The following is a 20,298-nucleotide window of genomic DNA, read 5'->3' as shown; positions in this document are numbered from 1 at the left end:
AGAGGGCAGGTGTTCCAGCCAAGGGCGTGTGGGACGCCAGGGAGGCCAGACCCAGCAGCCCTGGAGGAGGGGGCAGGGAGGGGGCGAGGGGGCAGGGAGGTGGACCACAAGGGCTGAAGCGAGCGCCCAGGCTGCCAGTGGGTTGGAGAGGACCAAGGTAGGGCCCCGGCACTGGGGCAGTGGCCATAAGGATGGAGAGGAAGGAGCCAACAGGCCGGGGCCTGACTGAATGTTCTCCATCAGGGTCAGTGGGAGGGCTGCTGGGGAGGAAGTCTGGGTGGTGAGGATGCTGAAGAAGGGGGTCGCTGACCTCTCACCTATCAGATGGGCAGAGAGGAACAGCTGGGACGGGTCACCGAAGGGGAGGTGTGGGGGACTGGCGCTCACACTCTCAATTTTAGCACGGGTTGGCACAGCTTTGGGGTTGGAAATTTAGCATTATCTGTTAATTCAAAAAATATATATTTATACACTTTCCCTAAGCAATTTCTAGGACGATAACCTTGTGAAACCCTTGCACAGTCCTGCACACACACGCACACACACACACACACAGAGGGATGTTTGCTGTGGCATTGTTTAATAGTGCAAAATACACATATATGTTTTTAAAAGGAAACAAATATTCACCATTAGCAGATTGGTTACATAAATTATGCCCATAAAGCCACTGAAAAGAGTGAGGGACCCAGAATCGGCGGTTCTCAGCTGTTAACGTGCTGGAGAGGCTGCCGGGATCCTGGAAGGCTGATAAATGCAGATTCTGGCCCAGTGGGTCTGGGGAGGGCCCGTGATGCTGCGTTTCCAACAGGCCTCCAGGCAACGCTGCTGTCAGGGCATAGATTACTGACATGGGGACAAAAACCTGAGCTGTGTCATCAAGAGCAAAAGGGAAACTGCAAGCGATACGTCCTATTTTGGTAAAGAGTAATCGTAACGCAAGTTAATGTGTGCCTTGACTATCTGGAAGGAAATGTATTTCTGGGAGGAAGAGCTTGAGGTGGGCTTCCCCTTTCTACATTACACATTTAACTACGATATTTCTGGGTTTTACGGTGAGCATGAATTATTTTTGTACCAGAAAAAACAATATCTTAAAATAAGCAATCAATAAATTGACACATTGAAACAAAAAGTTTGTGAACCTGAGCATTATGGACTGAATGTTTATGTTCCCCCCAAATTCATATTTTTAATCCTAACCCCCAAAGTGAAGGTGTTAGGAGGTGGGGTCTTTGCAAGGTGATTAGGTCATGGGGGTGAAGCGCTGATGATGGGATTAGGGCCTTTATAAATGGGACCCCAGGGAGCTCCCTCCCCCCCCTCCCCCAGGGGTGGACACAGCGAGAAGACGGCCGTCGATGAACCAGGAAGCGGGTCGCCACCGGACACTGGATCTGCTGGCACCCTGTTCTTGGACTTCCAGCCTCCAGAACCATGGGGAACGAATGTCTGAAGTTTCAACTGCACAGTTCATGGTGTTCTGTTATAGGAGCCCAAACGGACTAAGACACAGAGTGAAAGGTTACACTTCAACTGTATATCATATTACTCTTAATAGATCATTCGTGCTATTATTTTAAAGAGCTGTCAGCAACCAGCAGTTTTTTCCAGGCTGGGGAACAAGTGTCTGATGCAACAGCCTCTGTCTGCCCATCAATTCTGATCCACCTCAGTCAGCTCTGCCAGCTGCGGGGCCATCGCTTCAAAACGCAGCCCCGTTCCAGTTACCCCCCCACCCACCCACGTGTCCACCCAGAACACCGCACCGGCTCCCCACTGGTCCCAGCATCAACACCAGGCCTGGCCTCGCCCACTTCTCCGACGCTTCTTGCCCACACACGCACGCACACACATGCCAGTGTCCTGCCCTACTACCTGCTGTGGGCCCTCTGTTGCACGTGTGTCAGCCCCTGTGTCATTCATGGACTGCTCCATGTTTGCAACCAGATGCTAAAGCCGCCTGTTCCTCCCCAACCAGCCCCTTTCACCAGGACCAGGGAAAGGTACCAGCCGTCCAGCGCCCTCACGCCTGCCGACCCCTCCAGGCTCGGAGAGACACAGCTTCTCCAAGTGCCAGGCAGTCAGAATCGCTGCAAAGGCCTCCTGCACGTTAGGATCTTGGGGTTGAAAAAGAACCCCAAGATTTGCCCACATCAATCTCCCACGAAGTCTTCGAAGTCGTGGCTTCAGAGCAAAGAAACTTCTGAGCAAGCTTGGTCCCAGGTTGGAGCAGGTGCAGAGGATTCTGGAAGCTGGCTTTTTTTTTTTTTAGCCGCGTTGGGTCTTCGTTGCTGCGCACAGGCTTTCTCTAGTTGCAGCGAGCGGGGGCTACTCTTCGTTGCAGTGCGCCGGCTTCTCGTTGCGGTGGCTTCTCTTTATTGCGGAGCACGGGCTCTAGGCATGCGGACTTCAGTAGTTGTGGCACGTGGGCTCAGTAGTTGTGGATCGCGGGCTCTAGAGCGCAGGCTCAGTAGCTGTGGCGCACGGGCTTAGTTGCTCCGCGGCATGTGGGATCTTCCCGGACCAGGGCTTGAACCCGTGTCCCCTGCATTGGCAGGTGGATTCTTGACCACTGCGCCACCAGGGAAGCCCTGTAATCAGATGTTTAACCATGTCCTTTAAGTCTTTTGTTATTTATAGATATTTTTGTACTCTGATGCTGTTACAAAAAGTGCTTCATCACCAAGGAGATTCATAGAAAGGCTATGGAAGCAGTTACAACAGTTCCACACCAAGATGGCTATGCAAGGAATACAGCCCATACTGACTTAAAACAAGGAGCTGTCCTGCCCCGGGGCCCCTAGATCAGGCATCCAGAGATTTTTACTCCCTGACAGGCAGGGTCAACGCACCTACCCAGGCTTGAAGCAGTTACAGAAGACGGACCATAGCCCTTCTGCTTCCCATAAGAATATGGGAGTAAAATCTCTGCGGGGGGGTGGGGGTGGGGGGGCGGGGATGAAGCAGGAGGGGAGGGGGCAGGGCACAACCTTTGGAAGAATGACATAGCCTGAGGACATGACATAAACTGATTAGAACCAAATGGGTCCAAGATGGCGGACAAGTCACCTTCCACTAGACCTTGAGCCTCAGTACACGCTTACTGTAACACATCAGCAAGCGAAATGACACACCCACAGGCACCACGACAGTTCCAATGCCAACCATAAGGATCAAAAAGTGGGCGGTGGCCCAATTCCTGGAAATCCCCGCCCCTTCCTAAAATAGCTGGAATATTCCTCCCACTCATTAGCCTATGAAATTACGCACCCCCATAAAAACTGACAGCCCCACACCCTGGGGCCTTTCTCACCTTCTGGATGGCCCACACTCTGTGGAGTGTGTTTCTCTATAAATAAATCCACTTCTTACCTAAAAAAAAAAAAATCTGATTAATTTCATGACAGCCCTGTGGGATGGGCACTCTGATCTCCCTGCTCTGCAGACGGGACGCTGAGTCTCCGTGGGTTGGGCAGGTCACACACAGTGAGGTCAGGATCTGAGCCGAGCCCGGAGCCCCGGCTTGAACTTCCATCCCCGTGTCACTCTGGTCCCTCCAGGAAGATTTCTTTGCTGGTCACCATTAAGTCCTGAGTACTGTTGGTCCCCAGCTCCCACCTTCCCGTCTGTTGTATTCGCTTCCCAGTACAAATCACCCAGTGACAAAGCGCCACAAACCAGGCAGCTTAAAACAGACATTTAGAGTCTCGGTCCTGAGGCTGAAAGTCGGAAATCAAGGTGTAGGCGGGGTGGGTCCCTGGGGTGGGTCCCTGGGCCCCTCCCGGGTGGGTCCCTCCCAGGGCTGCACGACAGGACCTGCTCCAGGCCTCCTCCAGCTTCTGATGTGGCCGCAATCCTTGGAGTCCCTGGACTCGTGGAGCATCTCCGCCATCGCTGCCTCAGACATCGCATGGCCTTCTACCTGTGTGTGAGCTGTGAGCCCCAATTTCCCTCTTAAGAACACCTGTCTTTGGATGTAGGGCCTGCCCAATCCAGCAAGGCCTCCTCCTAACTTTGCATGTGCAAAGGCCCTATTTCCACACGAGGGCACGTCCACAAATTCCAGCGGACTTGAACTCTGGCGGGGGGGGGGGGGGGGTACCAGTCACCCCAGGGGGCGGCTGTCCATGGAGCGGTAATCAGGGAACATCATCCCCGGGAATCCCAGCAATCCTAATAAGGGACAGGTGTGTCATTACGCGGAGCGCGGAGGGACCTGAGGCGTGAGGTTGAGTGAAAGGAGCAATGAGCTCAGGACCAAGCTTCCCGTGAGCAACACGCAGCGACACACCGCGTGGTCCCATGGCTCCACCCGCGCTCCACCCGCACACGCGTCCGCAAGGATCCACCCCCACCCCTACCCCTACCCCTACCCCGTAAGCGCGGTTACTACTGTGGAACGTCGTTAGGAGCCTTCTTTACCATAATCTCTAAAGTTTTCGTTTTTAAACGAGAATGTATTTGTGCACATTCGAAAGTTATAGTTTACAGTCTTTTAAGAGCAGGCACCGTTTGCTGCCGTGCGGCTCCATGCGCTGCCGCGCGGCTCCATGCGCTGCCGCCCTCCCGCCAGCAGGGGGCGCCGCCCCGCCCCGCGCAGCGCGCCGCTCTCCGCCCGGAAGTCTCGCCCCGCCCGGAAGTCGCGCGTCGGCGCGTCCCGGAAAATATCGGAGTCTAGGAGCGCTGCAGCCCTGGTCCCAAGCGGCTGCCGGGGGCACATGGCTCGCGGGAAGCGCCGAGCCGGGCGCGGGCCGCGCCGGGGGCCTGGGGGCGGCGGGGAGGGGGCCCTGAAGCGGCTAAAGCTAGCAGTGGAGGAGTTCGTGCAGGCGACCTCGGAGGGCGAGACCCCCGGCGGCCGCGAGGGGCCCCGGGCTCAGGGACGCGTGCGCCCGGGCGGGAGGAAAAGCCGCAGGGAGCTGAGGAAGGAGAAGCGGCACCTGAGGAAGGCGCGCCGGCTCCAGAGGACGGCCGGCCCCTCGCAGGGCCCGGGCCCGGGCGGCGGCGGAGCCGGGGGAGCGAGCGGCCCCCGGGCGGAGGCGCCGCAGGAGGAGGACGGCCAGCCGTCCCCACGGCAGGCCTCGCAGCCGTCCGAGGGGCTGCGACCTCCCCCGGTTCCGGCCAAGGCCGGCCAGGCCCAGGCCAGGGGTCCCCTCGGCAGGACCAAGGCCCCCGCAGCCGCCGCCGCTGCCCGGAAACGGGCACTTCTGGCGGCCAACGAGGAGGAGGACCGAGAGATCCGAAAGCTGGAGCGGTGCCTCGGCTTGAACAAGCGCAGAAAGAAGGGCGACGGAAGCTCCGTGCCTCTTAGCTTTGCCCGCGATGGGCTCGACTACATCCTGGGAGCCCTGGACTCTGGGAAAAGTAGTGGCTGGTATGAAAGCAGCAGTGAGGAGGAGGAGGAGGATGCGGGACAGACACTCCCCGAAAGTGACACCGAGGACGAACGGGAGGAGCAGGATGTGGAAGACGAAGGCGAGCGGGAGGCAGAAGCGGGAGCGCAGAGCGAGGAGGAGGACCAGCAGGATGTAGGCGAGGGACAGCGAGAAGCCGGAGGAGCGGAGGGGAGAGCGAAGGAGGAAGGGAGGAAAAAGAGAGTCCGTTTTGCCGAAGATGAAGAGAGGAGTGAAAATCCCTCGGAGGATGTTGACGCAAACGATAAGGTATTAGATTGTGAACAACCTGAGTCCTCTGGGATTTCCTTCAAAATAACGGGTGGGGCAGAGCATGGGACAGAAGTGACACCGTTGATGTATGGATAATTGTTTGAGCTGAGTGTGGGTCTGTCGGGTTATTTAAATTTCCACAGTAAAGAGACAGGGAGAAAAACATCCCTAGAGACCTTTCTATCCCAGGGACTTACCGGCCGTTCCCACCGTTGTCCTAAGGCCACATCCTCACTCGGTTCACTGCCTCAGCCTCCAAACCTGACTTTGGCTCCCCTCCGCCATGCTTTGTTCCCACCTCCCGTGTACCCTGGGGACTCCTGCACCGCCCCTGAGTCACCCCTGCCACACCTAGTCCTTTTTCTGTCCAGCTGCTCCTGGAGTGGATCCTTCTAAAGCACAGAGCTGATCTCCGAGACTCCCTTGGATAAAGTCCCACACGGACGACCAGGTTTAGAACCCACAGCAGAGCAGACGAGGCCTCACGTGCTGGCCCCTTGCCTGTTAAAACGGCGTCACCTCCACACGCACCTTGAAGGCGGCCTTACAGCATTGCCTGTGTTTCCTTCTCCGCTTCTCACCATTTCACCCTTCTGCCTCTGAGTATATTATTTCTCCTGTCTGCAAGGCCTTTCCTGGATTTCTCACTGTATGTGTTTATCTGTTAAGGTCACACATCTCTGGGAATCTTTTCCCCTCCTGAAGGATATGAAGTGTCTTTCGTTTCTGTCCTTGGTGCCTTAGCACCTGGCACTCTGTGAGCAGTGCCCAAGTGCTGTCGGTTCCTCTCTTAGCACTTTAAGTTTTGACTGTTCCCAAGTCTCTTTCACAGCCTGTGGAGGTGTAATTGACATACTAACGGGTGTCTCAAGAGTAAGTTTCTGTGTATGAAAATGTGCTTTCTCCAGCTCAGCTTAAAGGCCGACAGCAAGGATCATGCCTTACAGATGTCTGTCTCCTAAAGGCTTGTCAGGGAGTGTTGGTCGGTGGTAATGGCTTGTAATCCTCTCAGTTGAAAATCTAGGAAATAGTGAGTAGTGGATTGATTTTGATTTTATCATGTAAATTTAGATGTTGGTTTTGACAGGTTTGAAACTACTTAGGACCGCTTTTTCTCCAAAACTGGTGATGCACTTAATTTAGGTGTTTGTGTGCTGCCGTGCCCACTGTGAACTGAGGCTGGCAGAAGTGTAGAATACAGGGCTCTGTCGGGTAGACAAGGGGGGCGGGGGGGCGCAGCCAGGTCTGAAGAGTTACAGAGGGAAAAGTAAGGTGATGAAATGTAGTGTTGATGTTAACGTAAATAATGACGTCCATCGTCCCGGCCATGGCGTGCTTGTCCAGGACTGGAGCGGGCACTCGGGAAATAGCTGATGTTCATGAAGCAGCAGTAGTCAGTGGTGACAGCCTCTCCCAGTTCTTGGGAATTGAATATCTAAGTGTGAGTGTAGCAAGGGGAAAGGTGGGGTGTAGCCAATGTACATTTTTTGGTAATTTATTTCTGTCCTTTCAAGCAGAGTCTTTGTGAAAATGGTGGAAAGTACATCCCACCTCACGTGAGGCGAGAAGAGGAGACAGTGGATGCCCAGAAAAAGGAAGAACTAGAGAGGCTCAAGAAACAGGTCAAAGGTCTGATTAACAGGTAACCTCGAGACAGTGTATTGTGTCACTTCAAGAGATTGTCTCTTTTCTAAAAACACAAGAATGGTTCTGGGAATTAAACCAAAGCCTGCATGCATTGCCTTCTTTTTTTTTTTTTTAATTTCTTTTTAATTAAAACACTCTTCTTGGTGCGTCCTGGGGTTTTACTGAACATGCCATCTGATGTTCGGAGTTGGCACAGCTGCAGTGCATATACCTCCTCCCATCCCCAGCCAGCACAGCCCTTACCTCCATGTTAGGAAATAAAAGATTCTTGTGCCAGCAGAAAATGGAAAAGTTGGGCTTTTTTCCAACAGTACGTGTGGATGTGCTAACGATGGTTCCCTGCCTCTGCCCGGGGAGGTCGGGTAAGGGTATCAGTGGAATCTCCTCATCACAGTCTCTGTGGTCTTGAAGGGAATCCTGCGTGTGCCTTACTGTGGCCGCATTTCAGCTGGAAGGACAGCAGTTAACGTTATTTGAAGATTCCAGAAGATTCTGTGTTATGTACATACATACTGGATTATTGGGACAGGATAAGAATTGTTCGTGGGTCAAATACATACACAAGAGAGGATCTATTGGAAGTATTAATAACTTTTTCAGTTTTTTTTAATTGACCTAAAAAAATAATTCTTGATTTGAAACAGCACTGTCGCTCTGTCTTTCCAACTGTCTGCAGGCTGAGTGAGCTGAACCTGGCCTCCATCAGTGGCCAGCTGGAGGAGCTGTACATGGGCCGCAGCAGGAAGGACATGAATGACACTCTGACGGGCGTCCTCCTGAGCGCCTGCGCCCCGGACGCGGCCATGCCCGCCAGGCTGGTGATGGAGCCTGTCCTCCTGGTCAGCATTCTTCACTGCACGGTTGGCATCGAGGTAGGGCTGCCTCTCTCCACCCATCAGCTGTCCAAGTGCTGCTGGTGTCAGCGATCAGCTGACACGGCTCAAGGCCACCTTGTCTGTATCGTATCATCCTAAACCGCACTCGGTAGCTACGTGATGTTGGCCAACTTCTGCTTTTGCGCTTAGTCCCTTCTGACATGGCCTTATTGTCTGCTAGTCCTGTCCCTCTGGAGTGACATCGTGGACTTGCCTTCATCTACTCTGTGTTCCCCACGGTAACAGTGACTATTTCAGGCGTTCAGAGCACAGGGCTTTGTGTTGGGCAAGAGGCCACCGGAATGTGAGGTAAAACTGGGCATGAAGCGAGGGGACACGTGACAGTGCCTGGGCTTGGAGCCTTGGTCCCCCTGGGTGGGCCACAGACCTGCCCGTGTCTGTGAAGTGGGGCCTTTGTCGGGATTCAGTGGACAGCGTGTCTAAAGCATCTCCTGTGCGTGCCTGGTACCCAGTAGGTGCTGCTGAGGAAATAGCATCCCCGGGCCATCCGGCCCGCCCCGTGCTCTTGGTCCTTGGTCAGGGACCCTTGTGTTGGCGTCAGGGGCCCACCTCGTCCTGGGTCCTCGTCTGTCACCTCCCACAGTGAGATCGTCACCTTCCTGGTCAGCATCCGCTCCCTCCGTGTGGCTGCTTGCAGGGTTGTTGAGGGAAGTCGGTCTGGTTGCAGGACTTTACGCTAAGGTGGACGCGTGAGTGAGTGAGTAGGCCGACGAGGTGTAATTTTCCCAGGTGACCTTTCTGTTTACCAGAGAACGTGGTGACCCCTTAGGATCTTGGCGTGGGGCAGTATCTGTTGGTGGCGCTGTTGAGCTTCTCTGCCTTCTGATTGCCCTCCTCCCAGAACAGGCCTCGGCAGCAACGTGTCACTGCTAGTCTGATCCCCTGGTGTAAGTCCTGGGGACTCCCAGCAGGATGAGCGGGGCAGGTATTTATTTAGCCCCGCTTTGCAAACGCAGCAAAGCCCCTGAAGGCCGTGCTGCCCCCGGATCGCGGGCTGCGGACGGTTCCCGGGGCCTTGCCTCCCCGCTGCCGCTGTGCTCTTCACATCCTCCCACTATTCTAGGACCTGCTCACAATTATGGTCTTGAAAATCATTTGGGGTCTTCCAGAGTGGGCCTGTCTGGGGCTTCCTTTAAAGAGCACAGACTTTCTAGAAGGCCTTCTCCTTGCATCTGCGGGAGGCTCAGCAGTGAGGGCAGTGCCGGGCGGGGAGACCAGCCACCTGGTGACCTGCCTCCCCACCCTCCCCGGGGGCTTGGTCTGGCGGTTTCACGGCAGGGAGTGTATGCGGGAGCCTGGCCCGTGGGAAGCGCTCGGTGAGGTTAGTGCCTGTGAGCCTCGCGCGCTTGGAGCCTCTCCTCCCGCTGCAGGCTCGTCACCCTCCCTAGAGAAACCTCTGAGCCACGCTTTTCTCCTCTAGCCAAGGTCATATTGTAAGAACTTTCTGTCAAAATTTTATTGAAATTTATTTTTATTTATTTATTTGACTGGGTCGGGTCTTAGTCGCAGCACGTGGGATCTTCGTTGCAGCGTGCGGGCTTCTCTCTAGTTGTGGCGCAGGAGCTCTAGAGCACGGGCTTACTTGCCCCACGGCATATGGGATCTTAGTTCCCCGACCAGGGATTGAACCCACATCCCCTCCGTTGGAAGGCAGGTTCTTAACCACTGGACCACCAGGGAAGTCCCAGTGAGAACTTTGAAAGGTGGCCAACTCTGGGACCTCCTGGGCACAGGGAGGCGAGGACAGAGGAGGGGGCGTGGGCCCCGAGACCTCTGAACAGCAAACTCTCCTCAGCTGCACCAGCTGTTTAGGGAATCGCTCTTCTGGCGTAATTGTTTGATTTCTAAGGGCTTCTCTTCATTACAGAGCGTAATGGAATCACTGGATCCCTTCCTAGTGCCCTGTGATGGCCACGATTCATTCAGCGCCATTATAGGCTGTCCTAGTGCACCCCCGGTCCTCCTGGACCATCCCGGAGTACTTGACAATCAAAACGGTTTCTGTACAGACAGCGTTTCACTGAGTTACAGAAAAAGCCGTACACCTGACCACCTACACAGTATCAGGAATCCCCTGCATTTGAAAATGCGAGATCATTGGTCCCACTTCTCATTTAAACCTTCACTAACAGCATGAGGGACAGCTGAGGTGATCGTTCCAGGGCAAGTCGCGAGGGGACTTCAGTAGCGACAGCCACTAAAACTGGTGCCAGAGGAGGCTGAGCTGTCCAAACTCTGGTTCCACTGAACTTCTCTCAGGCCTGTGATGAGAAAAGCATCCTCACAGGGGTCCATGCAAAGAGGAGCGTGGGTCACAAAGCCACGGTGTCGGTTACTGAATTGCTTCTGAGTCGCTGAAAAATCAAAACTCAGGTCTGTGCAGATTTGTGTTAAAATCCCCAAGTCAGAATTAATTTATTTGTTTAAATAACTTTAGCAATGTGAATGTTATTCCTATTTTTAAATGCTATACTGTTATATTTTATTTTGAAGACATTAAATGGAATCTGTAATTTTGACAGATTTTGATATGATTAAATAATTCCATTTGTGTGATTGAAAACATACCTGAGTATGTTTTATACCTGAATTTTTCTTGATGTCCGCAGAATTCTAATTTCTTTTTTAAAGTTGTATTTGAATGTAATATAGTGGTCATGATAGGAGAGTATATTCTTTAGGTTTATCTTTAGAGAAGAGGCTTGAATTGGGAGTTTGTAGGTTAAAGTTGTTTATTCTCAGGTCTTCAGAAACTAAAGAACACATCCAGTCTGTCAGAGCTGCCTCTGCGAAGTCACTCTTCCCTCCTGCCGATCTGGTGCCTTTCTCTGGACTCCTCTAGCATTTATTTTGTTGTGATTTGGCAGTGACACGTGTATATTTTCCTGCGACAGCCTGTCCGGTTGATCTCATCCTCACCCGGGATTTTAACTACCACACCTGCTTCTATAACCAGCCCTGCCCAGGTGTCCTACGGTTCAGGCTTTATAAGGCTTTTTTTTTTTCCCAACCTCGTGTCTTGCGGGATCTCAGTTCCCCGACCAGGGCTTGAACCTGTGCCCCCTGCGGTGGAAGTGCGGAGCGCTAACCGCTGGACGGCGGGGAACCCCGTAGGTTAAAATGATTTCACCCAGCCCGCACTTCTGCTCCCGCTCCCGGGTGAACCGTCCCCGTCAGAAGCTTCGTCAGCTGCTGTTATGCAGAAGGTTGATCTTTCCTGTCCACTGAGTGGCCACACCCTCTAGTTCTGTCGCTGGGTGACTCTTGGGCCCAGTCCGCCTTCAAGGGTCCAGCACGGCTGCGGTGATCCGCGTCCCCATGTCTCAGCTGGAGAGTCAACATCGCTCCGCCACCGCTGGGCGCCCACACCCGTCTTCTCCCTCCAGGCCCAACCGAGCTGGAGAAGTGAGCTGTGTTAGATAGTAGTGCATTATTTTTTTTTTTTAATTTTTTTTAATAGTAATCTTTTATTTATTTATTTATTTTTATATTTATTTTTGGCTGTGTTGGGTCTTCGTTTCTGTGCTAGGGCTTTCTCTAGTTGCGGCAAGCGGGGGCCACTCTTCATCGCAGCGCGCGGGGCTCTCACTATCGTGGCCTCTCCTGTTGCAGAGCACAGGCTCCAGACGCGCAGGCTCAGTAGTTGTGGCTCACGGGCCTAGTTGCTCCGCGGCATGTGGGATCTTCCCAGACCAGGGCTCGAACCCGTGTCCCCTGCACTGGCAGGCAGACTCTCAACCACTGCGCCACCAGGGAAGCCCTAGTAGTGCATTTTTAGAGATACGGATGTGTCCTTAACATTCTTAACGATTTCATTTTTCCAAGGAACCAGAATGGCTGCTGGCCAGAAACAGCACCTCGCTGATTTTAAGGACAGGAAGGTGCACTTCGAGGGAAGGTGGGCGCTGGGCACCCTGCTCTGCGTCGTGTGTGGTGTGGTGTTTTCCTCTGTAAAGCACTGGGCACTCAGACTCGTGTTTTTAGAGGTTTTGCCCTGCTGGAGTTCGTATCCTGCCACATGTACATTTTATGTGTTCATTTTAAAAGTACTAATTCTTACAACATACGTTGAAGTTAAAAGAAGAAGGACCCCTGAGAGTGACTTGCTAACTTGATTCTTACACGTTTGCAGTAATGTTTTTTCTGTTTTTCATCCAGGTCGGTGCGCACTTTTTGGAGGCTGTGGTGAGGAAATTTGCTGACGTCTATAAAAGCGGATGTGACGGGAAAGAGTGTGACAACCTGTTCGCCATCATCGCCCATTTATATAACTTCCACGTGGTGCAGTCTCTCCTCATCTTTGACATTTTGAGAAAACTTATTGGAACTTTCACAGAAAAAGATATCGAACTGATCCTGTTAATGCTGAGAAACGTGGGCTTTTCCTTGAGGAAAGATGATGCTTTGTCGCTCAAGGAACTGATCACTGAGGCCCAGGCCAAAGCCAGTGGGGCAGGCGGCAAGTTCCGGGACCAGAGCAGGGTACGAGCGCGTCACCTGACCTGCTTCCTAACTGCCTAAACGCTCACACTGACCAGAACTTAAACATGAGTACCTGGGGTAAATATTGCGTTTCGTCTCCTAATGACCCCTGTTATCTTCTGCCTCATCTGGTTTTGTGGCTACATCTTCAAGGTGTGAGCGAACCTTGTGTCTTTACTGTTGTGAATTTAAGAAGCGATCTATTTAACATTCAGCCGTTCAGAAGAGGTTTACTGGGAAGGCCTGGGGGGAGGGGCGAGGGGGTCAGCCCGCCTGGCCTTCTGGCTCTTCCACTCGGCAGTGAAGGGACCAAGGCTTCCAGGCCTAGGTTTCCCCGTCTGGAAAGTGGGGCTCATGGTGGCCACCTCGTTTGCTGGTCTGGAGACTGAGGGGCACGGGAGAGTCATGGGAACCCCTGGGCGGGTGAGGGCTCATTTGAGGAAAAAGGAAAGCGTCCCTGTGGGGAGGCATCAGGGGCGCAGGGCAGGGGCCGGCCTCGGGGCCTCGTAAACCTCGCAGGGAACTGGGATTTTATCCCAGAGGCACGTGAAGGGCTCAGAGTGGGTTTTCATGCTGAGGTCACTTTGGCTACAGCATAGGAAAGAGAGAGAAGCCACCTCGGGTTGGGGCGATGATCAGCAGAGTTGCAGTGGATGTGGGTTTAGGACGTAGAAGTGGCCAGACTTGGTGGGGGGAAGGAGAGAGAGGGAGGGGTCAGAGGTCACCCCAGGTACCAGCCTGGGCCTGCAGGTGGGCAGTAGTTTGTTCAGGAGACACACACTGGACAGGAAGACTGGCCCATTTTTGAGATGCTGAGGTGAGGGCTCGGGTTAGCTGTGAGGAGGGAGGTGTAGGCCGAGCCCGCTGAGGGTCCTGGGGGCCGCGGAGGTGGTGGTGGAGTTGCTGTGTAAGTGGGGTGGGGTGGCTCCAGGTGGGAGAGGAAGATCGTGGGGGAGGGTCCCAGCGAAGACCCTGTCCCCGTGTTGAATGCTCAGGGGTCCCGTTTAAAACACAGACACGGCAGACACAGGCATTTGGCTCGAGCTGGCCTGAAGCTGGAGGAGCTGGGCTGGGGAGTGACTGGGTGGGTTTGGAGCCCTTGAGCGCTGATGGAAACGGCCTAAAGCTGGTCGTGGTGATGGCTGCACAGCCCCGAGTGTGCTCCGTGGGCGCTTGCTGTGTGAGTTATGTCTCAGCTGAAGTGAACGTTGGGGGGAATCTCAGACAGGCTCTGTGGGAAGTCTTTGTGCTGTTCTTGAAAGTCTTCTCTTAAGTACGATGTCATTTCCAGTTTAAAAGTTAGAAAAGCAAAAAGGCCAGGAGTGGGAAGAGGTTGCAGACGCGGTGGGGAAGGAGGGCGACTGAGACCGGGGGCTGGTGGGGGCGGAAGGGCGCGCGGCCCGGGCGTGTTCTCGGCCCGCGGGGCGGGGGAGCCCTGGGCGGCTGCTGAGGTCGGTGCCACCTCTCCCAGAGGCGCCCCTGACCCGTCCTCGGCGGCGGTGACCACGTGCGCAGAGGCGGTGTCTTTCTCCCCACGGTGAAGCGTTGTTGGTTCCCGGCATTTGAGATAATGGCTTTTCCCGTCTGTCTCCAGGTTCGCTTCATGCTGGAGACGCTGCTGGCCCTGAAGAACAACGACATGCGGAAGATCCCGGGCTACGACCCCGAGCCCCTGGAGAGGCTGCGGAAGCTGCAGAGAGCCCTGGTAGGCACCCTCCTTCCTGGCCGCCTGCGCTGCTGGGTCTGCGCCAGCCCCCGTGAAGTTCTGGAGGGCGGTGGAGCCACAGGTCAGGTGCCCGCCTGGTTAGCGGGGGTTCCCAGACGTGAAAGGCAACTGCACGTTTCTGTGGGGCGATCCTCCCTGTGAGCTGCGTGTGTCCCACGCTGAGCCCTCCGCCCTCGGCCGCGCCGGAGAATCGCGGGAGGACCCTCTGATCACTTTGGAACAGGGCCCGGGCCAGGGTCCCACCAGGACCAGGGAGGCCAGCCTGGGGAGTGGGAGCTCGTCTTTTTAAGCTCCCCAGAGCTTCTCAGCGTGGGGCCCCTCAGGCGAGTCCTTCGGCCCAGGCACCAGTCAGACCCAGAGTGGCCTCCTCCGGCAGACCCCCGGCCCCTGCTGGTGGAGTCCTCACTGCCGGCCCATGGGGCGCGCCTCCTGCCCGAGTCTGAGCCTCTCTGCCCACCCCCACCCGTGACAGCTGTTCTAAGACAAGTGTTTTGGGTGATAGACCCACAAAGCCCAAACACACACACTGAGAGTTTACCTCGAACTTTGGCATTATTCCTAACCGTTTAACTGTCCTAGCTGTCAGTGACCCATCACAGCTTTCACGCACCACAAACGCTGTTATCCAAGCTGGAAAGAGCCGGGGTCGCTGTTGCCCAGGCTCTGAGTTGCTGCGGCCTCCACCGGCTGCTGTTTTCTCAATCAGCTGCGAGGCGCTGGCTCAGGGACAGAGACTCAGCTCCGCGTCTCCTGGGACAGCGTCCTGAACGCCGAGCGGACCGGGCGCTGGTGGATCGTGGGGTCCGCGTGGAGTGGCGCCCCGATGATCGACAGCGGTCAGCAGAAGACCCCGCAGAAGCAGCTCACGGGGACGGTACGCGGCCCGTGCTCGCCACCGCCAAGCGTGTGACCTGTGTCCCCACGCGGCTTTCCCTGGGTTTATTTGAAGACCTTATAGAAATGGCTACTGCTTTGTGATATCATTTAATTACATTTCTGTTATTTCCTTTTAAAGTCTCAAAATGTTAGGAAAGGGACTTAAACGTTGAGTGGAGCGAGGGGAATGCAGGACGATCACCCAGTCATCCTGGCCTCCCCGCCCTCCTGGCCGTCCTGGCCCCCCGCCCCCCGGCCGCAGCGCTAACCTCGCCTTCATTCCACTGGTGCTTGGACTGGCCGACCCTCTGCTCCCACAAAGCCTCCCATATCGAGCGGTTTTCTCCTCGCGGGCTTGCTTTGCCTCTTGCTATTTTTCCTTTGTGGGGGCGCCGGGGGGTTTGCTCAAGAATAAACGTTCCGCGTTTACATACATGCATTTACGCATACCTTACAGTTAGCCTTGGGTCAAGCCACAGAATTACACATACTACTTCTTAGAAACTTAGTAACCACGCTAAACCAAAGAACAACTTTCACTGAAACGTCTGTATGATCTACACCCGGTCGTCCCTCTTTCCAGGTTAGCTCGAAGATACTGGAGCTTGCCCGAAAGCAGAGAATGAACACCGACATCAGGAGAAACATATTTTGTACAGTTATGACTAGTGAAGACTTTCTGGATGCATTCGAGAAGCTCCTGAAGTAAGCCTGTGTGCGAGCCTCTGCTCCGTCATTGAGTTGGGTGCCACGTCGTGGAGGCCGGGGCCCTGCCCCTTCCCACCCGCTGCCCCGCGCCACGGGCTGCAGTCCAGCTCCTGCTAACTGACCGCTGGTAGCTCCAGATTAGGACGGTTTATGATCTGTTTTGATTGGAAAAAATCATGTGACCACCTGACAGTTCCCGGTGGCTGTTGTTTGTCATGAGTTGCTTAAAACCTTCCTGTTAAAGTTGTCTTTCCGATTACATCTAAATTAAACTTCCTGTTTAATTTAGTTGTGATTATATTACAACTTCTATAATTAGTTGTAATGAGATTGAAAAGCATCTGTGTACAAAGTACATCTAAAAAGTCTAATAATTAATTTTCCTTTATTTGCTTCAAATTCAGAAGGAAATGCAGGGGAAATGTTGCAGGACTACGGATGCTCGTCCAAAGTCAACACTATGCACTAAAAGGATGGATTTTACTGCGTGCAAACCAGACCATACGTTTTAGAAAAAAAAAAAAGGCCCACAGCTGAGGCCCTGTTTGTTGTCGGTCGGTCACCAGTGACAGGCCTTTGTAGAGCCTGGGGTCCCCTCCTTCTGCCACGTTGCTGGAAAGCCTGAGGCCAGAGGCTGGGGCCAGGCCTAGATCTCCAGTCCTGCTCCCTGACCCTGTCTACTCGGCCCACTTAACCCAACTGCCAGACAGGATGTGTTCCTCTCAAAGATTTCTGCCTTGAAGCTGTTAAAATTTGGCGAATTGAAGGTTTAGTCCTCGCTATTCCTGTCTTACAGGCTGGGGCTTAAGGATCAGCAGGAGAGAGAAATCGTCCACGTCCTCGTAGACTGCTGTCTTCAAGAGAAAACGTACAACCCTTTCTACGCGTTCCTGGCGGGCAAGCTCTGTGACTACGCGAGGAGCTTTCAGGTGACGGCTGGGAGGCCGGCTGCCTGTGTCCCACTCTCCTCTCTAACCGCCCTGGCTGGCTCGGCCCTCCTGGGATGCGGGGCCTGAGTCAGGGGCCACCCCGGCCAAGAGCTGTGTGCAGAGCGTGGGCACAACCTGAGCCGTGTCCCCATGTCACCTTTCCCTGTCACAGATGAGGGGTCATGACCCGCGTAACCGGCGAGTGCCTCTGGTTTATGCTGCACCATCTTTTTCTAATGTTTCTGCTGATTTAAGGGAAAATACCGTAATGGAAAGAAATTACTGTGAAGCTATTTCAAACTACTGTATATAGGAAAGGAGAGTGTAGTTGCTTCTAAAAAGTCTTGATTTTTAGAATATTTTAAGTAAGTGAATAAGTATAGTACCTTTGGATTATATTTTTAGTGATTTATTCTAATAATTTGTTGAATTTTACCTTTTTTTTTTTTTTCTTTGTGTTATTTAGATGACATTCCAGTTCAGCATATGGGACAAATTTCGGGACTTAGAAACTCTGCCAGCCACTAACTTCTCTAACTTGGTTCACCTGGTGGCCCACTTGTTGAAGACAAAGTCACTGCCACTTTCCATTTTGAAGGTGTGTATAACGTGGGGGATGATTTGAAGCACTGAAGATGATAGCGTGCGGTTGAGCCTTGAGCCGCGTGGGGTCGGGGCACCGGCCCCGGCACAGTCGTAGCCTGAGTGTAGCTTTACAGTCAGCCTCCGTATCCTGGTTCCACACGTGAGGATTCAATCAGCTTTGGAGCGTGTGGTCCTGCAGTGCGTGTTTAGTGAAAACAGTCCTCGTGTAAGTGGACTACACAGTCCAAAGCCGAGTTCAGGGGCCAGGTGTAATTCTGTATGTTTGGTACCTTAGAATATACGTTTCCTTAGATCCTGACTCACCTGAAAAACACTCTCATTATCAGACCATCATAGGAAATCGCCAGGTGAGTGCGCAGTGTGAAGTTGCCTAGTAGCTCAAGGCGCCGTTACAGTTGTTTGCTCCTTTACACGAATCAGTCTCGGGACTTGCGGTGCATGTGCGGGCCATCCTGAGCCCCGCGGCAGCCGCTGCCCCGTCAGGAAGGAGTGGGGACGTGGGAGCTGTGCCGAAGCTGGGCTCCTGCCGCCCCTCCCGTGGCCGTGGCACATCTTTCAGACCAGGGGCAGCCTCGCCCCCGTCCAGTTCCCACGTTGACTCGTCAGAGACGACGAAACGCACATGCTCTGGAGGTGGTCCGGGGTGGGCAGCGAAGCCTAGACATGAGAGGAGGGTCAAGGTGGCCCGGGCAGTAGGACCTCGGGGGCCTGGGGGTCCTGACGGTGTGGGCTGTGAGAGAAGCTGAGGGGCAGGGGTAGCTGGGGGCCCGGCGTCTTGCCTTCTGCTTCCTGACCCTTGGGACAGGCTCGGCTGCGATTTCCTGTCTGTGTTTATGTATTTGTTCACCAGAGCGCCTGTCGAGTTAACTGCGCGTTCCTTAGGGGTGTGCCCTTGGGTTTTGGCTGCTGTACTGAAAATGAGGGCCAGAGCCTCATCCCACATTCCAGAACTGGGGAGAATTTACACACGGAGAGCTAGTGCCTTCTCATTGCTGGGGGGAGTCTTGCCTTCGGTTCACTTGAGTTTGAGCTCAGAATGGAACAGGACGTGGCGTGTCCCTCAGATGCAGCCCGTCCTGGAGACGCCTTGAAGCAGCCCGGCCCCTCCGTACCCCACAGGGCTCTGGCTGTAGGCAGCACCCGTGTCTGCCTGTGGTTAACCAGGCTCTTGATGTCCTTTTACAGTTATTTAATTCAGCATAAGCTTGAAATTTATCCATGTTGATATCTGCAGTTCTGTCCTTAGATTTTATTACTGCCGTATAGTATTCCACTGTATAAGTATACTATGATTGTTATATATATGAATTAGTCTCTTCTGGATCTAAATTCTGTGTGTGTCTGTGTGTGTGTGTGTGTGTATGGTTTTAATTAGGGGATAGTTTCTTTAAGACATGGAGATAATCGTTTCAACTCCAGGAATGAGATTCCTGATTCGCTAGGTACCCATCCGCCCCCGGACCTGACTCAGCACTGCCGAGCTGCTCTCGCCAGTGGTGTGCGCGCCCCGCAGCAGTGCGCGAGCGGTCCCAGGGCCCCGCGTCCTTGCTGACAGCTGTTCATTTTATAAAACTGGAGATAGCCTTAGTTAAGGGGCAAGGGGAGCAGTAGTTTTTTACTCAAACTATAGTCAGAAGTCACTGCAAAGTTGGCTCAACAGTGTAACTTAACTGTTTTTTATCCGGACTCTATTAGGTCGTTGAATTCAGTGAATTGGACAAACCCAGAGTCCACTTTTTACGAAAAGTGTTACATATGCTGCTCATGGAAACGGAAGTTGAAGACCTTGGTTTAATTTTTGCAAGGTTTGTTCCCAGCTCTTTCGATAAAACATGTGGAAAAGAGGAGAGAAATTGTTTTCACCTGTGTTGTTTTATAAAAGCAAGTTTGTTTTACTTACATGTAGCTTTTCAGTTTTAATTTTAATAATATCCTGAACATTAATTTGAGGAACATGAGACTTGCCTAATAGCAAACAAAATGATTTCTGACAGATAGCATATTAAGTTCTTACTTGAGAATTCTGGCCAGATGGAAGCTAGGTACGTCCCCCGCTTCGGGGTCCGTAGGGCTGAGACGGGGGCCGGCTGGTCACTGACGCGTGTCCCTTCCTCCTCAGGGTGTCCGACAGCCCCGCGCTGGGCCTGCTGCGGGAGGGCCTGAAGCTCTTCATCAGCCACTTCCTGCTGAAGGGCGGGCAGGCCAACGGGGGCGCCGAGGAGGCCAGCGCGCTGCGGGAGAGAGCCGAGCTCTGCGCCGGGGCCCTGCAGGGGAGGGCGTCCCTGAGGCCGTAGCCGGGGCTGGGGGCCAAGGGGTGCTCATTCGCCTGCAATGTGGGGCCGCAGCACAGTCTGTCGTGTTTAAAATATTCTATTTCGGTCCAAGGTTTTACGGTATTTGTGTTTTGAACCGTCTTCAAATACCTATATTTATATCTCTAGGAGGTGGGGGAGAGGGAGGGAGGGGCGGGCCCCGGGCAGCAATGAGGCTGCGGAGGGGGTGTGCCAATGCCTAATTTTCTAATAGACGAAGTAAGCCTCTAGAGGGTGCAGTTATAAAGAAACGGATGGCGTTTTTATTTATCTTTTATGTATTGGTTAAAAGTTCAGAAACCGGGCTTCCGTGGTGGCGCAGTGGTTGGGAATCTGCCTGCCAATGCGGGGGACACGGGTTCGAGCCCTGGTCTGGGAGGATCCCACGTGCCACGGAGCAGCTGGGCCCGTGAGCCACAGTTGCTGAGCCTGCGCGTCTGGAGCCTGTGA

At 53.8% G+C, this 20,298-nt stretch overlaps 1 protein-coding gene across 1 annotated transcript; it reads left to right on the top strand.

Annotated features, from left to right (window-relative positions):
• Positions 1-4,553: 4,553 nt before the first annotated feature.
• NOM1 (nucleolar protein with MIF4G domain 1) lies at positions 4,554-19,980 on the top strand. The gene is made up of 11 exons (XM_059934375.1): positions 4,554-5,663; positions 7,184-7,308; positions 7,990-8,185; positions 12,368-12,691; positions 14,286-14,396; positions 15,124-15,291; positions 15,877-15,998; positions 16,798-16,930; positions 17,397-17,528; positions 19,232-19,341; positions 19,656-19,980. Exons 1-11 carry the CDS (start codon positions 4,554-4,556, stop codon positions 19,828-19,830), a joined length of 2,706 nt encoding a protein of 901 aa, XP_059790358.1. The 3' UTR covers positions 19,831-19,980.
• Positions 19,981-20,298: the final 318 nt, after the last annotated feature.

The sequence above is a fragment of the Balaenoptera ricei genome, chromosome 9 (genome assembly GCF_028023285.1).
Source record: "Balaenoptera ricei isolate mBalRic1 chromosome 9, mBalRic1.hap2, whole genome shotgun sequence".
In the NCBI taxonomy this organism is placed as follows: domain Eukaryota; kingdom Metazoa; phylum Chordata; class Mammalia; order Artiodactyla; family Balaenopteridae; genus Balaenoptera; species Balaenoptera ricei.
The sequence above is the reverse complement of the archived record's forward strand: the minus strand, read 5'-3'. Positions and strand labels throughout refer to the sequence as shown.